Source organism: Rhinolophus sinicus, linkage group LG03, assembly GCF_036562045.2.
Source record: "Rhinolophus sinicus isolate RSC01 linkage group LG03, ASM3656204v1, whole genome shotgun sequence".
NCBI lineage: Eukaryota > Metazoa > Chordata > Mammalia > Chiroptera > Rhinolophidae > Rhinolophus > Rhinolophus sinicus.
Window position 1 is genome coordinate 150,337,458 of NC_133753.1, and position 13,576 is coordinate 150,351,033.

The following is a 13,576-nucleotide window of genomic DNA, read 5'->3' on the forward strand; positions in this document are numbered from 1 at the left end:
TGTTTCATTAAACATCAGAAACAAGACAAACTGTCCAACTATTACCACTATACCTTAAAAATGTTTTGTCAATCAAAATTTTGCAACATATAAAAATATAAACAAAAACAGAATGAACCTTATGTACCCAACATCTAGCTTCAGCAAAAACCAACTCCTGGCCAATCTAGTTTCCTTTCTATTCCTATCCACTTTCCCAACTCCTGTACTACTCTGCAAATCCCACATATCCTATCATTTCATCCATCTGCATCTGTTAACAACAAAGACTCTTAAAATACACCACTTCACTAAACCTCTCAGATAATTCCTTATCATTAAATATCTAAAGGTATCATAAATATCCTTTATTTTACACTGTTTGCATCATTCCCTGTTTTCTCAAAGCCATGTTTCCAGAAAAAATACTTTTCAGTATGATTCTGACATTTCCTTCTTAGCACGTGGCTTGAAATCACAAGCCAGTCATATGTGAGGTAGCCACACCTAAGGGCTCTCTCTGAGCCAGGCTCAGTCACTCCTCCACCCAGGGTGTTCCTAAAAATCTTCAGCCGCAGAGCTTTCTACGAAGACATAGGAGATGGCTCTCCCAAGAGAAGTGAAGGACAGAGATTTGTGGATTTTGATAGTGCAAAGAAAGCCTTCACACATAACTGCTGACCAGGGAGTTAGAAGGAAAAAAAATCAGGTAGAATAACCTGGTTTGTGCACAAAGTCAATAGCCATTTCCTTGGTGTAGCTGTGGTATTAACATGAGAAACTCAATGTGCAGACCCTAAAAGTCAGAAAAGGTGCCAGAGCATCTTGTCTCCCATCTGTCTGGCTGAATTATGGCTTGCTAAACAAAAATGTCAACACTTTGTATTTCCTTTATACCATGATGCTTCAGCATTTGACCAGTACAATAAGAACACGGCTGGATTCCCATGTTGGACTCTGCTACAGATATCCATCTCGTATGTCTTACGTGTCCTTAAAATATGGGAGTGTTCCACTTTTGGAAAAATAATGTCATTATTTAACAAATACTTCCTGGGTGCCCATTATGTGCGAGACACTTTATAATTGCTTAGAATACTCTGATGAACAAAACAGAGATCCAAGCATAGCAGTGGTGGAAGGACAAACAGTAAACAATCGATATAATAATAAGCAAGTGATACGGAATGTTGCAAGTGGTAAGTGCTATGTAAAAAGCATGAGGCGGGGTGAGGAGGATCAGGAGTGGCTGCTGGTAGCAGCGCTAAGTAGGGTGGTTAGGGTAGGTTTCACTGAGAAAGTGACATAGGAGCAAATGCCTGAAAGAAACCAAAAAGTAAGCCAAGTTGACATCTGAAGGAAAGCATTCCAAGCAGAGGAAACAGTTCCACTGGCCCCTACAGTGGGACACATGCCTGCTGTGTTCCAGGAACTACAAGGAAGCCAGCATGACAGAGGGGAGGGTGAGAGGGTGGGAGAGAATGTCAAGTTCACAGCAGAGGGCTAGATCATGGATAAGGCCTTACAGGTCATTCTAGGAACTTAAACTGGATTCACGTGGAAACTTACAAAACTGATTGAAAGTGGGGAATTCTATTTATTATGCCTTGTTATTTTCTGTTTTTCTGATGCTTTGACTGACCCTGGAGAGACTTGCTGAGTCTGGAGAGACTGCCCCTCCCAGGGCTAGCAGATTCCTAGGGACAGCAAAGGACTTGGCTAGGAATGCACTTCCCATATGCAAACCAATCCAGAGCTCAGATCCCTACCATCTCTTTTACCATGCTCTCACGCTCTGGACCACTGTCTACCTGCCCTGTCATTCCAGGGCCAGGTACCATACAACTAGAGACCTCCCCTGTGCCCCAGGCCACTGAAATGATGCAAACTAGCCAAACCTGCTCACCCCGCCTCACCCATTCCTTCCCATAGAAACCACAATAAAGGTTCTTGCCCACATTTTCCCTTGCTCTCTCTGCCTCATGACCAACCTTGCTTCTTCCGCTTCCCCAGGTAGTCCTGCGTGGTGTGGCTTACCTCCTCCTCTGGGGAGTTGTGAGTAACAAACTATCTTTTCAATGACAGTCATCTCCTGATCTGTTGGTCTCACCCTACTGGAATAATAGGAAAATCTACATTTTTAAAACGGGAGTATTTATATTATAAAGCACTCACTAGAGAATTTCTTTGAGTAGTGTTTAAAATTCTTTCCATTTATAAAAAATTCAGAAAGACTTTTCAATAATTCAACTCCTAAGCAAAGTGAAAAATCTATGGGAAATAAAAATATGTATAAATTTTAAAGTACTATAATTGCCCCTTTTATTGAGGTTTGCCTGCCTCTACAGAACTATTCCTTTTCTAGGAAAGTGATGGACCCAAGGAACCAGGGTCAGACTCTCTGTCCCTGTCTCCCAGGCCACAGCTGGGCTAATGATATTCTGTTTCCAGGAATTTGGAATTTGAACAGAGAAACAGGAGCTCGATTTAGGACCCATGGCTCATTTTAGTAGAGATCCTGAAGGAAGAACCTTTCACTCCTTCGATGTCAGACTACTCAGGGATGGCTCATTGCCACCCTTTCTAAGCCACGGTTTTTCAACTCTTCCTTGGATTCTGAAAAAAAAAAAAAAAAATTGCACTATTTTTCTAATGTAGTTCTTATTCATTTACTTACTTTTTAGTATAAAGCAGCTGTTACCTGCAACCAAAGGACAAAAACAAAAACAAACAAACAAATGGAACCCCTTAAGTCAGGGGTGTCCAAACTGCGGCCCATGGACCAACTGCAGCCCGCAATCCATTTTTTTTTGGCCTGCAGCAAATTCCAAAAATATATTTAGTTTACTTAAATAAACCAGGTGAGGCAATATGTACTTCACCTCGAGTGAGTGGCCCGGCTGTTTGTGTATTTTACCACATATGGCCCTTGGTAAAAAAACATTGAAAAAGTTTGGACATCCCTGCCTTAAGCAATACAGTCCCTCTTCAGGTTTAGCATTCTGTGTATCAATATTTAGTTTCTTGTTAGATGTAGCCATTTGTAAATATTTACTGACCATTCACTGAGGCAAATCTCATAAAATGATTCTGTGAAATATATTTTGAAAGTCATTATTAAAGGCATATGACAACTTGATTTGTAAAAAATCTGAGTAAACTGACCATTTTACTTACCCTAAATACGTAATATGCAGAACATTCATTCAAAGAATGTTTATTGAAGAATATCACACCAGATACTGAGTTAAAAACTGGGAGTAAAAGGCTGATGGAGACGGACACAGCCCAGTCTCTGCCCCTAGGATGCACGCCGGGGAGAGAGACAGCTAAGCAGACAAGTACAATAAATACAGTAATGAGTGGGGATTATAGGCCGAGCACGGACGTGGACCCAGGACAAGAATCTTGGCATAGAAAAACAGGCACAAGGAAACAGTTCTGTTGTGTCAACCTCACTGTACGGTTGTAAATACAGCAAACGAACTGATCTCGGGTGAAACCTGGGACAATGAGGAAACTTCTTCTTTTAGGGGCAGATCTTGGCCAATTTGCATTCTGTCCAGAATTAGAACACGAGAGGCAGTCCTCACTTAGTGTGGCCGTGCCAGACCACAAAAATGACCATGCAACGCAAGCTTAATAAATGATGATAAAAATGATTGTTCCATGACCTTGAGAAACTTTTGTCAAACATTAAAAGCTTTCTTACTGTTGGTTATAAATGTATAGGGAAATAAATGTAAAACTAACACTTAGTCAGTACACTGCGATTGAAAACATTGGAAACATTGAGAATGAAAATGTTTCCTTTTTAGAAACTTATTGGAAGTTGTTCAAACAGGGCTTGCCTTTTTCTAGTTGTATAAATTATGATACAGAGTGAGCATCTTTGCTATGCCTTGGTGAATTATAAACTCCTAAGTTTGGATCAGCTTCCAACACTTTATCCTCTGTACTTTCAATGTCACAAGATAGCCCCAGAGTTCCTTTAATGAATGTGCCGGGTTTTTTTTGCTGGCATCATTTCCCCTGTGACATTTCATCTTTTTTGTCACAACCATTTTCTTCATTTATTCCGATAAACTTGCTGGCACTGACTGACTTCCTCCGGTGACTTTCTAGAATCTTTCCAAGGTGGCAGCGTCAACATGCCCACAGTTGGCTGTCTCTCCTCTAACTCCATGTACATTCTATCTGATTTTCATTTCCAATGTTAACACTTTTCATTTCTTCGCTGCACCTTCGTCTTTGCTGTCTAATTCCCTCCCTCTTTCAATGATCTATTTTTGTGTAATGACATGTGCATGACCATGGAGAGACAAAGTGGCAACACAACTACACACTTGGCTGTCTGTGCTTGAAATGAAGAACAGCTAGGCAGAGACAAATCATGGAGATGCTGCAAAAGGTGACATGACCGGTCACTGATCATGCTGCATGTTTGTTATCTACATACTGGTTTGTGGACTGAAGAGCTAGCAGCAAAGTTCACACTTTATGCAATTACTCATAGCTAAAACACTGATGTAACTACAATCTGAAACATGGTGTTGGGGGTTTGGTGTTATTTAATTAAACTCTGAAAATTGTGCACACTGGAACCGTACTGCTTCTCCAATATAACTACAAAAGACCTCCAAGTGCCACGCAGGGCCTCCCTCTATCTCCAGGGAAGACTCTACCTAAACCTTCTTGGAACCATAAAGTTAATTCATCTGTTGACCCAAGCTGGAATGATGAGGGCAGGGCTAGAGAATGAAGAGCAGGGGTCTGGTGTGAGAAGCTGCAGAGGGCTAGCACACACAGACTGCACAGGACGTGGGTGGTGGGGAGGGTCCCAGGGGCAATGACAGGAACGGGGCCATGACTCGCATGAGTTCTCAGGGCAGGAAGGGACTCTGGGGTGATCCATCAACCCCCATTCAACAGATGAGGACAGTGACTTCCCAAAGCTGGACCCACACATCCCACCAACTCCTCGTTCAGTGATCTTTCCATGGCTCCAGCTGACGTTCTCTTGCTTAGCTAGAAATCCTTGTACTGTTCCTTCGATAAGTTTAATTGAGAAAGTGCTGAAAAATATCTTTTTGAGGACAGCAATAATCTGTCTTTGATACCGTTTCCCTGAAAATAAGACCTAGCTGGACAATCAGCTCTAATGTGTCTTTTGGAGCAAATATTAATGCAAGACCTGATATTGTATTACATTATATTAGACCCGGTCTTATGTAAGACCCAGTCTTATGTTATAGTAAAATAAGACCAGGTCCTATATTAATTTTGGCTCCAAAAGATGCATTAGAGCTGATTGTCTGGCTAGGTCTTATTTTTGGGGAAACACAGTAGGTAAATTACAATGAAACTTCTCTCTGGTGAAGGCCAATTATGAAAAAAATAAAGACAAAACTATCTTTTCCTTAACCTGAAGAAAACAATATAAGTTTTCATTATTATTAGTGTTTTTTAGATGTGGGCGTGTCTGCACTTCTCCAAATGGATTACCAATATCTACTATTAAACATCCAATTTTCAGACTACTTGATTGGGCTTTAAGCAAAAACTGGGTAAGAAGGAGCTTCTAGAACAGACCACATGTATAGCTCATATAAGTTGTATCCATATAATACTAAAGAACTAGCCAATTTGATCAGAGGAGGGATCAATGCAGTTGGATAAAAATGGCATGGTAGCTTTCCTTAAATGTCCCTAGGAAAGTGATGCTAAGAACAGCTAAAGTTTGATGAGAATTTTCAAAGGGCCAGCCCTTATACCAGAAGTACGTTAGATATACTATCTTATTCATAACCCTCTAACAATTCTTTGGAAGTGGGCATTATCTCCATTTTATAAACACGGAGACTGAGGCTTGAAATGGTTAAGAGACTCACCCACAGCCACACAGCTAGCAAGATTTGAACTGAGATTGATCTGACCTCAGAGCCTGTGTAATCATTATGTTAAGTAACTGACTATCAGTTTTATTTTTACCCCCTAAAATATGGGACCAAAATTCCTACCAACTGCGTGGTTCCACAAAACTGGCGGGTAAGGCAGAAGACACAATGTGGTATCAGCAGTAAGGCAGACAGAGGGGAATGCTGACCACAGCAAGTTACTGAGTCTGAACGTCTCCATCACTTGGTCATTTCACTTAATACGTGAAGAACAGTTCCCCACGAGGCCACATGATCTCCAACACATAACATCTCCAATATGCAAGAGTTCCAGAAATATCCATGTCTATATAACATGGAAAAATAAAATTTAAAGGGAAGTGCTGCCTTGCTAGGAAAAAGCTTAGGCCACAGCTGTAAAGCTCTGTTCCCAAGTGCAGCTGGAAAGCCCTGTGTGAGGGGAGCAGGACGTACTCTGAGCACGTCAGTTCTGCCCTCTGGGGAAGTAACTGTGCTTCAGGCATTGACGAAGAAAAGGCCACTTGATTTTCAGATGTTGTCATGTTGATATGAATCTACTGCTTCATAATATTTCCCCTACTTTTTATTTTGTTGCCAAGACTGGAAAATATGACTTTTACGGTGCGTCACAGCCACTCATGAGGAGAGACGATGCCCCCGACAATACCTCGCTGCACTGCTGTCTAACACTTCCACCCATTCCACGCCTAACGGTGCTCCTGCCAGCTCGTGTGGGGTGTGCGGAGCCCCACGTTACGTGTCCTGACATGGGAGCCCATTTCCCCTGGCGAACTCAGAAACACACTCTCAAAAGCAACCACATCCTGAAATATTTTTATCAAGCAAGTTCCTCTGAAACCCTAAGCGCTCTGGTTGATGTAACTAATTAACATTTTTGGCATGCCAGTGAAGTTACAGAATAGATATTTTTCTCCAAGAAAACAAAAAACAAAAACAAAGGCACTAGGACATAGTATGATTTTTCTAAGACAGTTGCAATGGCAGGAGCACAAAAACACTTAACTAGACACCATTGCCCCTAAAGTTAGGGTGTTATACAAATACTAAGACCGACTGCCCGACCCTTCTGGGTGCTCAGGGAGCATCAGCAGTCGCTCTTCCCCCTGCAGCGGCCTGTGTGGAGCCCTGAACATGTAGGTACTCAGCAGATTCCTACTGGAGAGATCGAAGAGTGAGACTCTACATTTGAATGAGACCAAGTAGTAAAGGCCCCTGCCGTCTAAGTTGAGCTTCTCATATTTTTAAAAGGCATCTCAATTATTCTGTCCCTCACTCAGGGCAGGACTCTTGACCACTTGTATCTGCTGTCATTTGGGGCCAAATTCATGGGACTGGAACCAGGCAGGGTACACAGTAGTGCTGGGAACATTCCAGCTCTTGCACTGGGGGATAGGTTCATGGTATTCATTTTCTTATTATATTCCACAGCTTATGAGTACAATTTAAAAATATTTTGGTATGTTTTAATATATCTAATAAATCAAAATTACAGACAATTATTTTTCAGTGGTCTGGAGTGGGGCTGTTAAAGGATGTTTAAATTCTGCTGAAGACCAGATGTTTCAGATGACAGAAATATGGTATGTTTGAGAGTTTGTTATAAAATTTGACTGCTAAACATGTATAAAAAAAAACAAAACTTAAGGGTAACCACTAAAAAGATAGAAGCACAACCTATAGCTTCTAAAACAAAATAAAAGGTAACTCTGAAAACTCAATTTGACAAAACGCAGAAATAAGAAAAAAAGAAAAGAAAAAGGGTAACAAAACAGAAGATACAAAAAAAGACGAATTGTATTAGTAATCACACTCAATGTAACCAGACTGAACTCCCTTATTAACTCTCAGAATAGGTGTTGGAAAAATATTATATGCTGCTTGCAAGAGACATACTTAACTTAATGTTATTAAAAAAACTGAAAATGAAAAGACAGAAAAAGATGTATCAGGAAAATGTTAACCAAAAAAAGCAGATCACAATATCACCAACAGATAAAACAGAATTTAAGGGAAAAGTTTAAAGAGGGATACTAAATAATAAAAAGGACAGTCACCAAGTATATATACACAATCAAGAATACAGATTAAGGGGGGCCAGCCCGGTGGCTCAGGTGGTTAGAGCTCCATGCTCCTAACTCCGAAGGCTGCGGGTTCAATTCCCACATGGGCCAGTGGGCTCTCAACTACAAGGTTGCTGGTTGGATTTCTCGAGTCCCGCAAGGGATGGTGGGCAGCGCCCCCTGCAACTATAGATTGAACATGGCACCTTGAGCTGAGCTGCCACTGAGCTCCCAGATGGCTCAGTTGGTTGGAGAGTGTCCTCTCAACGAACCACAAGGTTGCCAGTTTGACTCCCGCAAGGGATGGTGGGCTGTGCCCCCTGCAACTAGCAACTAGCAACAGCAACTGGACCTGGACCTGGAGCTGAGCTGCGCCCTCCACGACTAAGACTGAAAGGACAACAACTTGAAGCTGAACGGCACCCTCCATAACTAAGATTGAAAGGACAACAATTTGACTTGGAAAGAAAGTCCTGGAAGTACACACTGTTCCCCAATAAAGTCCTGTTCCCCTTCCCCAATCAAATCTTTAAAAAAGAAAAAAAAAAAAGAAAGTGTGATACCATTAAAAAAAAAAAAAAAAGAATACACATTAACATCACAGACTAAAAATATCAGCAAATATTAACAGATATAGGTGATATTGACATATCCACTATCATAGAAACTAATAGATCACATAGTGAAAAAATTAAGATAAAGATGATTTGAATAACACAATTAATAATATTGAATTATTTCATGAATATAGAACCCCAAATAGAAGAAATATATCTTTCTATTTGTGGAATATTAATTTCAAAATTGGCTACATTATTAGCCACCAAACGAGTTGCGAAACTATTAAAGAATCAGTAACAAAGGCATCACAGCAATTCAATGTAAGAAGGAACATATAGTCTTTTCAAGTGGAGCTGGAACAACTGGACATTCATATGTAGACTTCTAAACCTTGCCCTCTATATCACACCATACACAAAAATGAACTTGAGATGGATGATAGATCTAAAATTAAAAGTTAAAACATTTCCTGAAGAAAACAAAGAAATAATCTTCTTAACATGAAAGTAGGTAAAGATTCTTAGAACACAGTAAGCAATGACCATAAAAGAAGTGATAAATTAGACGACCTCAAAATTAAAATTTTGTTCAAAATCCAGAGGTATGAAGATGAATAGAAGAGGCACAAATTGGGATAAAATACTCTCAAAATCTGATAAAGGACTTGTAATAAGAATATTTAAAGAACTCCTATAACTCAATAACTTTTAAAAATTAAACCCAGGCAGAAGACTTAACCAAACATTCACAAAGGAAGATAAACGAATGGCCAGTAGGTAAAAAAAACAAACAAAAGTGTTCAACGTTATTAGTCATGGAGAAATGAAAATTTAAATAACCATAAGATAGTACTACTCACCCACTAGAGCAACGAAAATTAAAAGACTAAACATCAAATATTACTAAGGATTTGGAGTAAACAGAACTTGCATATTGCTTCCAGGAGTGTAAAATGGTACAACCACTTTGAGAAAAGATCTAGAAGCATATTGCCTTATAAAATTAAACACACCATTATTTTAGAAGTTGTAGCAAGACAATTAGGCAACTAAAATAAGATAAAAGAAAGGAAGAAGTGTTCCTTTCTGATCTCAGAAAGGAAGAAGTTTTGCCATGATCTTGTATATTGAAAATCCTAAGGAATCTACAAAAAAACTGTAAAAGCTAGTAAGGTTGAAGAATATAAGATCAATATACAAAAATAAATTGTATTTCTATACATTAGCAATAAACAACCTAAAAGTAAAATTGAGGAAATAATTCCAATTGCCATAGCATCAAAAAGATTGACATTTCAGGAATAAATTTAACAAAATATGAAAGACATACACTGAGAACAACAAAACATTGTTGAAAGAAGTTAAAGAAAATCTAAATAAATGGAAAGACACGTTATGTTTATGGATTGGAAGACAAAATTGTTAACATAGTAATAATCCCAAAATTGATGTACAGATTTATTGCAATCACTATCAAAATCCCAGCTGCTCCCCCCGCCCCAAATTAGCAAGCTGGTCCTAAAATTCATATGAAGATGCAAGGGAGAAAGAGAGGCAAAATAATCTTGAAAAATAAGAAGTTGGGGGACTCATACTTCAAAGCTATAGTAATCAAGACAGCGTGGTACTGACATACTCGTATGGCAGATATATCAGTGGAACAGAATTTACAATCCAAAAATAAACCCTCACAATTAAGGCCAGTTGAATTTTAACAAACGTGCCAATACAATTCAACAGGAAAAGAATATTTTTTTTAACAAAAGTGGCTGGGACAACCAGATACCCACATGCAAAAGAATGAAACTGTACCTCACACCATATACAAAAACGAACTCAAAATGGATCAGAGAGCTAACCTACAAAACTCTTAGAAGAAAACAGAGGAGTAAATCTTTGACCTTAGATTAGGCAATAGATTCTTAGATATGACACCAAATGATGTTAAATAAAGAAAAATTCCAGAATGATGAATACAGCCTGATACCTGTCAACTAAAGCTTAAAATATTCAAAACAAAAATATTACGAATGGATGCATACATGTGTAGAATATACATGTATAGAATGCACAAATATCATAATCAATCTCCAAATAGTGATTTAGGGAGGAAAGGAAAGAGGGCAAAGGGATAAATAAAGGCTTAAACAGTACCTGTACTCTTTTGTTTCTGAAAAAAAAACTCAGACAAATAGGATATACTGTTAATATTTGACAAAAGTGGGTATGGGTATACACATGCACCTTTATGAATATTTGAAATTCTTCGCAATTTGACAAATTACATTTTTAAAAGAATAAATCATCCTTATCATGAGCATTCATTGCCAATAAGCACAGGGCAAAAAATGAAAGTAAATTAAACCAACTGATCTAAAACTGCACTAATCTCAAGAAACATTCTGGAAATTGTTTTGGGAATATTGTTATTAGATCCGTGGTCATTGCCTTTATTCAAAATGGACTACAAAGTACGTGCGCCCAGAATGATTACTGGAATTTTCCATTTGTTTGTATTCTATACAGACAGTTGTGGCTTATGTTTATTTTAGTAATTTTCTCTCTCTCTCTGCTCCTAAATTTGTTTTCATCAAATTTTCCCAAGCTTAAAACTCTTCTTTTTGTTTTTTCCCTTCCCCTAGATTTGCATTTCCTTTTCTAAGCAATGATAAAACATTATTTTATTTTCCATTTGCTCATAAATCAAACAGTACTCTTCTTTAGGTTTTTTTTTCTTTTTTTCTTCATTTTCATCTATGTGTTGGTTGGTTTGCTTACATCTTTTCTGCATCCTCACTCATCCCAAGTGTCAGGCAAGCTTCCTAAGGAGGCCTCCCGGGATGATGTACATGCAGAGGGGGATTTAACACTTATTTAAAAGGGTACAAACCCTTTCACACATGTTTTTCCAAAGGGGCCACAGGGAACTGGAGGGGCTGTAGGGAAGACACACTGTTTCCTCGGTGTTGCAGTGCCCAGAAGGCTGCGTGGCTCAAGTCACAGAGGACAAGAAAGGGGAGCCTTTTGTCATTTTCTCTTCCTGGCCAACAACAACAGTTATTTCCTGAGCACTTTTCAGTCTTCTAGGCACTCCATGCTATTCCATTTCACTCACAATTCCCTATGGGAGGGGCATTATCATCTCCACTTTACAGACGGGACCCTGGGTGGGGAAATGAAGCAATGCATGCAAGGGCACACAACTGGTTAAAGGCAGAGCCAGGATTCACACAGGGCTGTGGCTCGTGGCAAAGCCCTGCCCTCTTCCACACACGCTCCTTCCCCTTCCGGCTGCAGCAGGATGTGGAACAGACTAGATTTTTGGTGGAAGAGTTGTCCTCCCTCACAGATCACCATGCAATCTACCTATTAGGTTTATACTCAAGATGGGGCAATATTTAAGTCTTCTGGAAAGCAATTTGAAAGAAGTTAAAGAAAATCTAAATAAATGGAAAGACATGTTATGTTTATGGATTGGAAGACAAAATCCAAGGGGCAAGGATGGCTGACTGCTGTAGTAACAGAGGGGCCCCTCAGACAGAGCTCACATGACCACGTGCTCTGGAAATGAGGCCCCTACCGAGTAATGGAGGCGTACCTGAATAGGATCTTGCGTCAGTCTCATGGGCCCGATGCGTACCTCCGCGGAAGAAACCTGCTAAACAAAGGACAGCACATGAGATGTGTCACGTCTGAAACGACAAGAATTGTCAACATTCCTCCTTGCACAGGATATTACATATGCCACTTTGCAGACGCTACATAAAAGGATCCAATTGATTGACCTGGAGACAGTTTACAAAGCACCACGTACAGTACAATCCTGGTTTTGTAAAAGAATACATACATTTATACGCACTGAAAATGTCTGGGAGGCTATCTCCTCAAATGCTAAGAAATGGGTTTTCAGGTTGTTTTTACTTTAAGTGCATGGACTTTTCCACAATAAGCATGTACTGTTTTATGGGAGAAAACAACTCCATTCAATAATTGCATACTGAGCACCTACTATGTGCTGGGCACCATACTGGACTGTTATTCTGGAATTTCCAAAGAGTAAAAATTTCTCTTAAATGTGGAAGCCAAAGCATTTCTATGGTTTAAGAGCTGTAACTAGCTTACTCTCACCCATGCTTATCATGAATAAATTATTCATTTCAGTTGTACCTCTTCAAATAAACACATCATGACTACAAGAGGCTAAATTGTGCCCCACAACTCCAGGGATGAGCTTAGGTGTTCACTGGCCAACACCATCTAACTGCCTTTGGCTGTAATAACCAAGCCAACTGATGTATACATTTTTAATTACTTTACTTGGATTTCTAAAAATGACTTTTCTCTAGACAATTGGATTGAAGGTCTTGGCCTCCCCTCCATGGATCCAATTTTCTTTTTCTCTCAGAGGCTGCAGGCATTTGGCCACTACCTGGAAGCTTATCCTGCATTCAAAACACTATGTTGACCCCTGTCAGTCAGATGAAGCACCTTCAGCAAACATCGGGATTCACAGGCCCAGAGACACCACACTGACCCAAGCTGCCAGAGGAGGCTTTATTTAAACAACAAGCAGGAAAAGCAGTGTTTTCTTTCTACTTTTGAAAGCTAAAAATTACCTTTCTCCTTTCTTCACCTTTCCCCATGTTTGACTCCCAGTGGTGTGAATCTTCTCCAAAACATCATAAGTTGCTGACACTCTTTTTCTCTGTAAGGTTGATCCGCCACCACCACCCCCACCTCCCCCTCCCCCCAAAACCACACTCAAGCATCATCTGTGAAGAAATAACACTGGGAGCTTTGGCCTCTCACCAAACCAGGCAGCAGAAAACATGGAGAGCCCTCTGATGACACCCATCCGAGGCTCCTCGGCCTCTGTGATTGGTTCTCGGGAGGGCAAGCCTTCACTCTCCTGCTCTGCTTGGCAAGGCTGCCTCTCAACAGTGGGTCCTTCGAGCAGGCCTGGCACAACTTAAACCAACTCGGGGCCTGGAGTCCCTAAGCCCGTGGACCAGCAACAAGTTCCTTCAGTGTTCCACTG

General features: G+C 40.0%; 1 protein-coding gene across 5 annotated transcripts in view; it reads right to left on the bottom strand.

The window, feature by feature from the left end:
- PDE8B (phosphodiesterase 8B) overlaps positions 1-13,576 on the bottom strand; it is a 228,567-nt gene that overhangs the window by 88,900 nt on the left and 126,091 nt on the right. For 3 of the 5 annotated variants that reach the window (XM_019728158.2, XM_019728156.2, XM_074328807.1), the window contains exon 2: positions 12,137-12,196. In XM_019728158.2, coding sequence (XP_019583717.1) covers positions 12,137-12,196 — 60 coding nt within the window. The remainder of the gene's footprint in view (positions 1-12,136; positions 12,197-13,576) is intronic. The other 2 variants (XM_019728159.2, XM_019728157.2) reach the window with 1 other exon arrangement.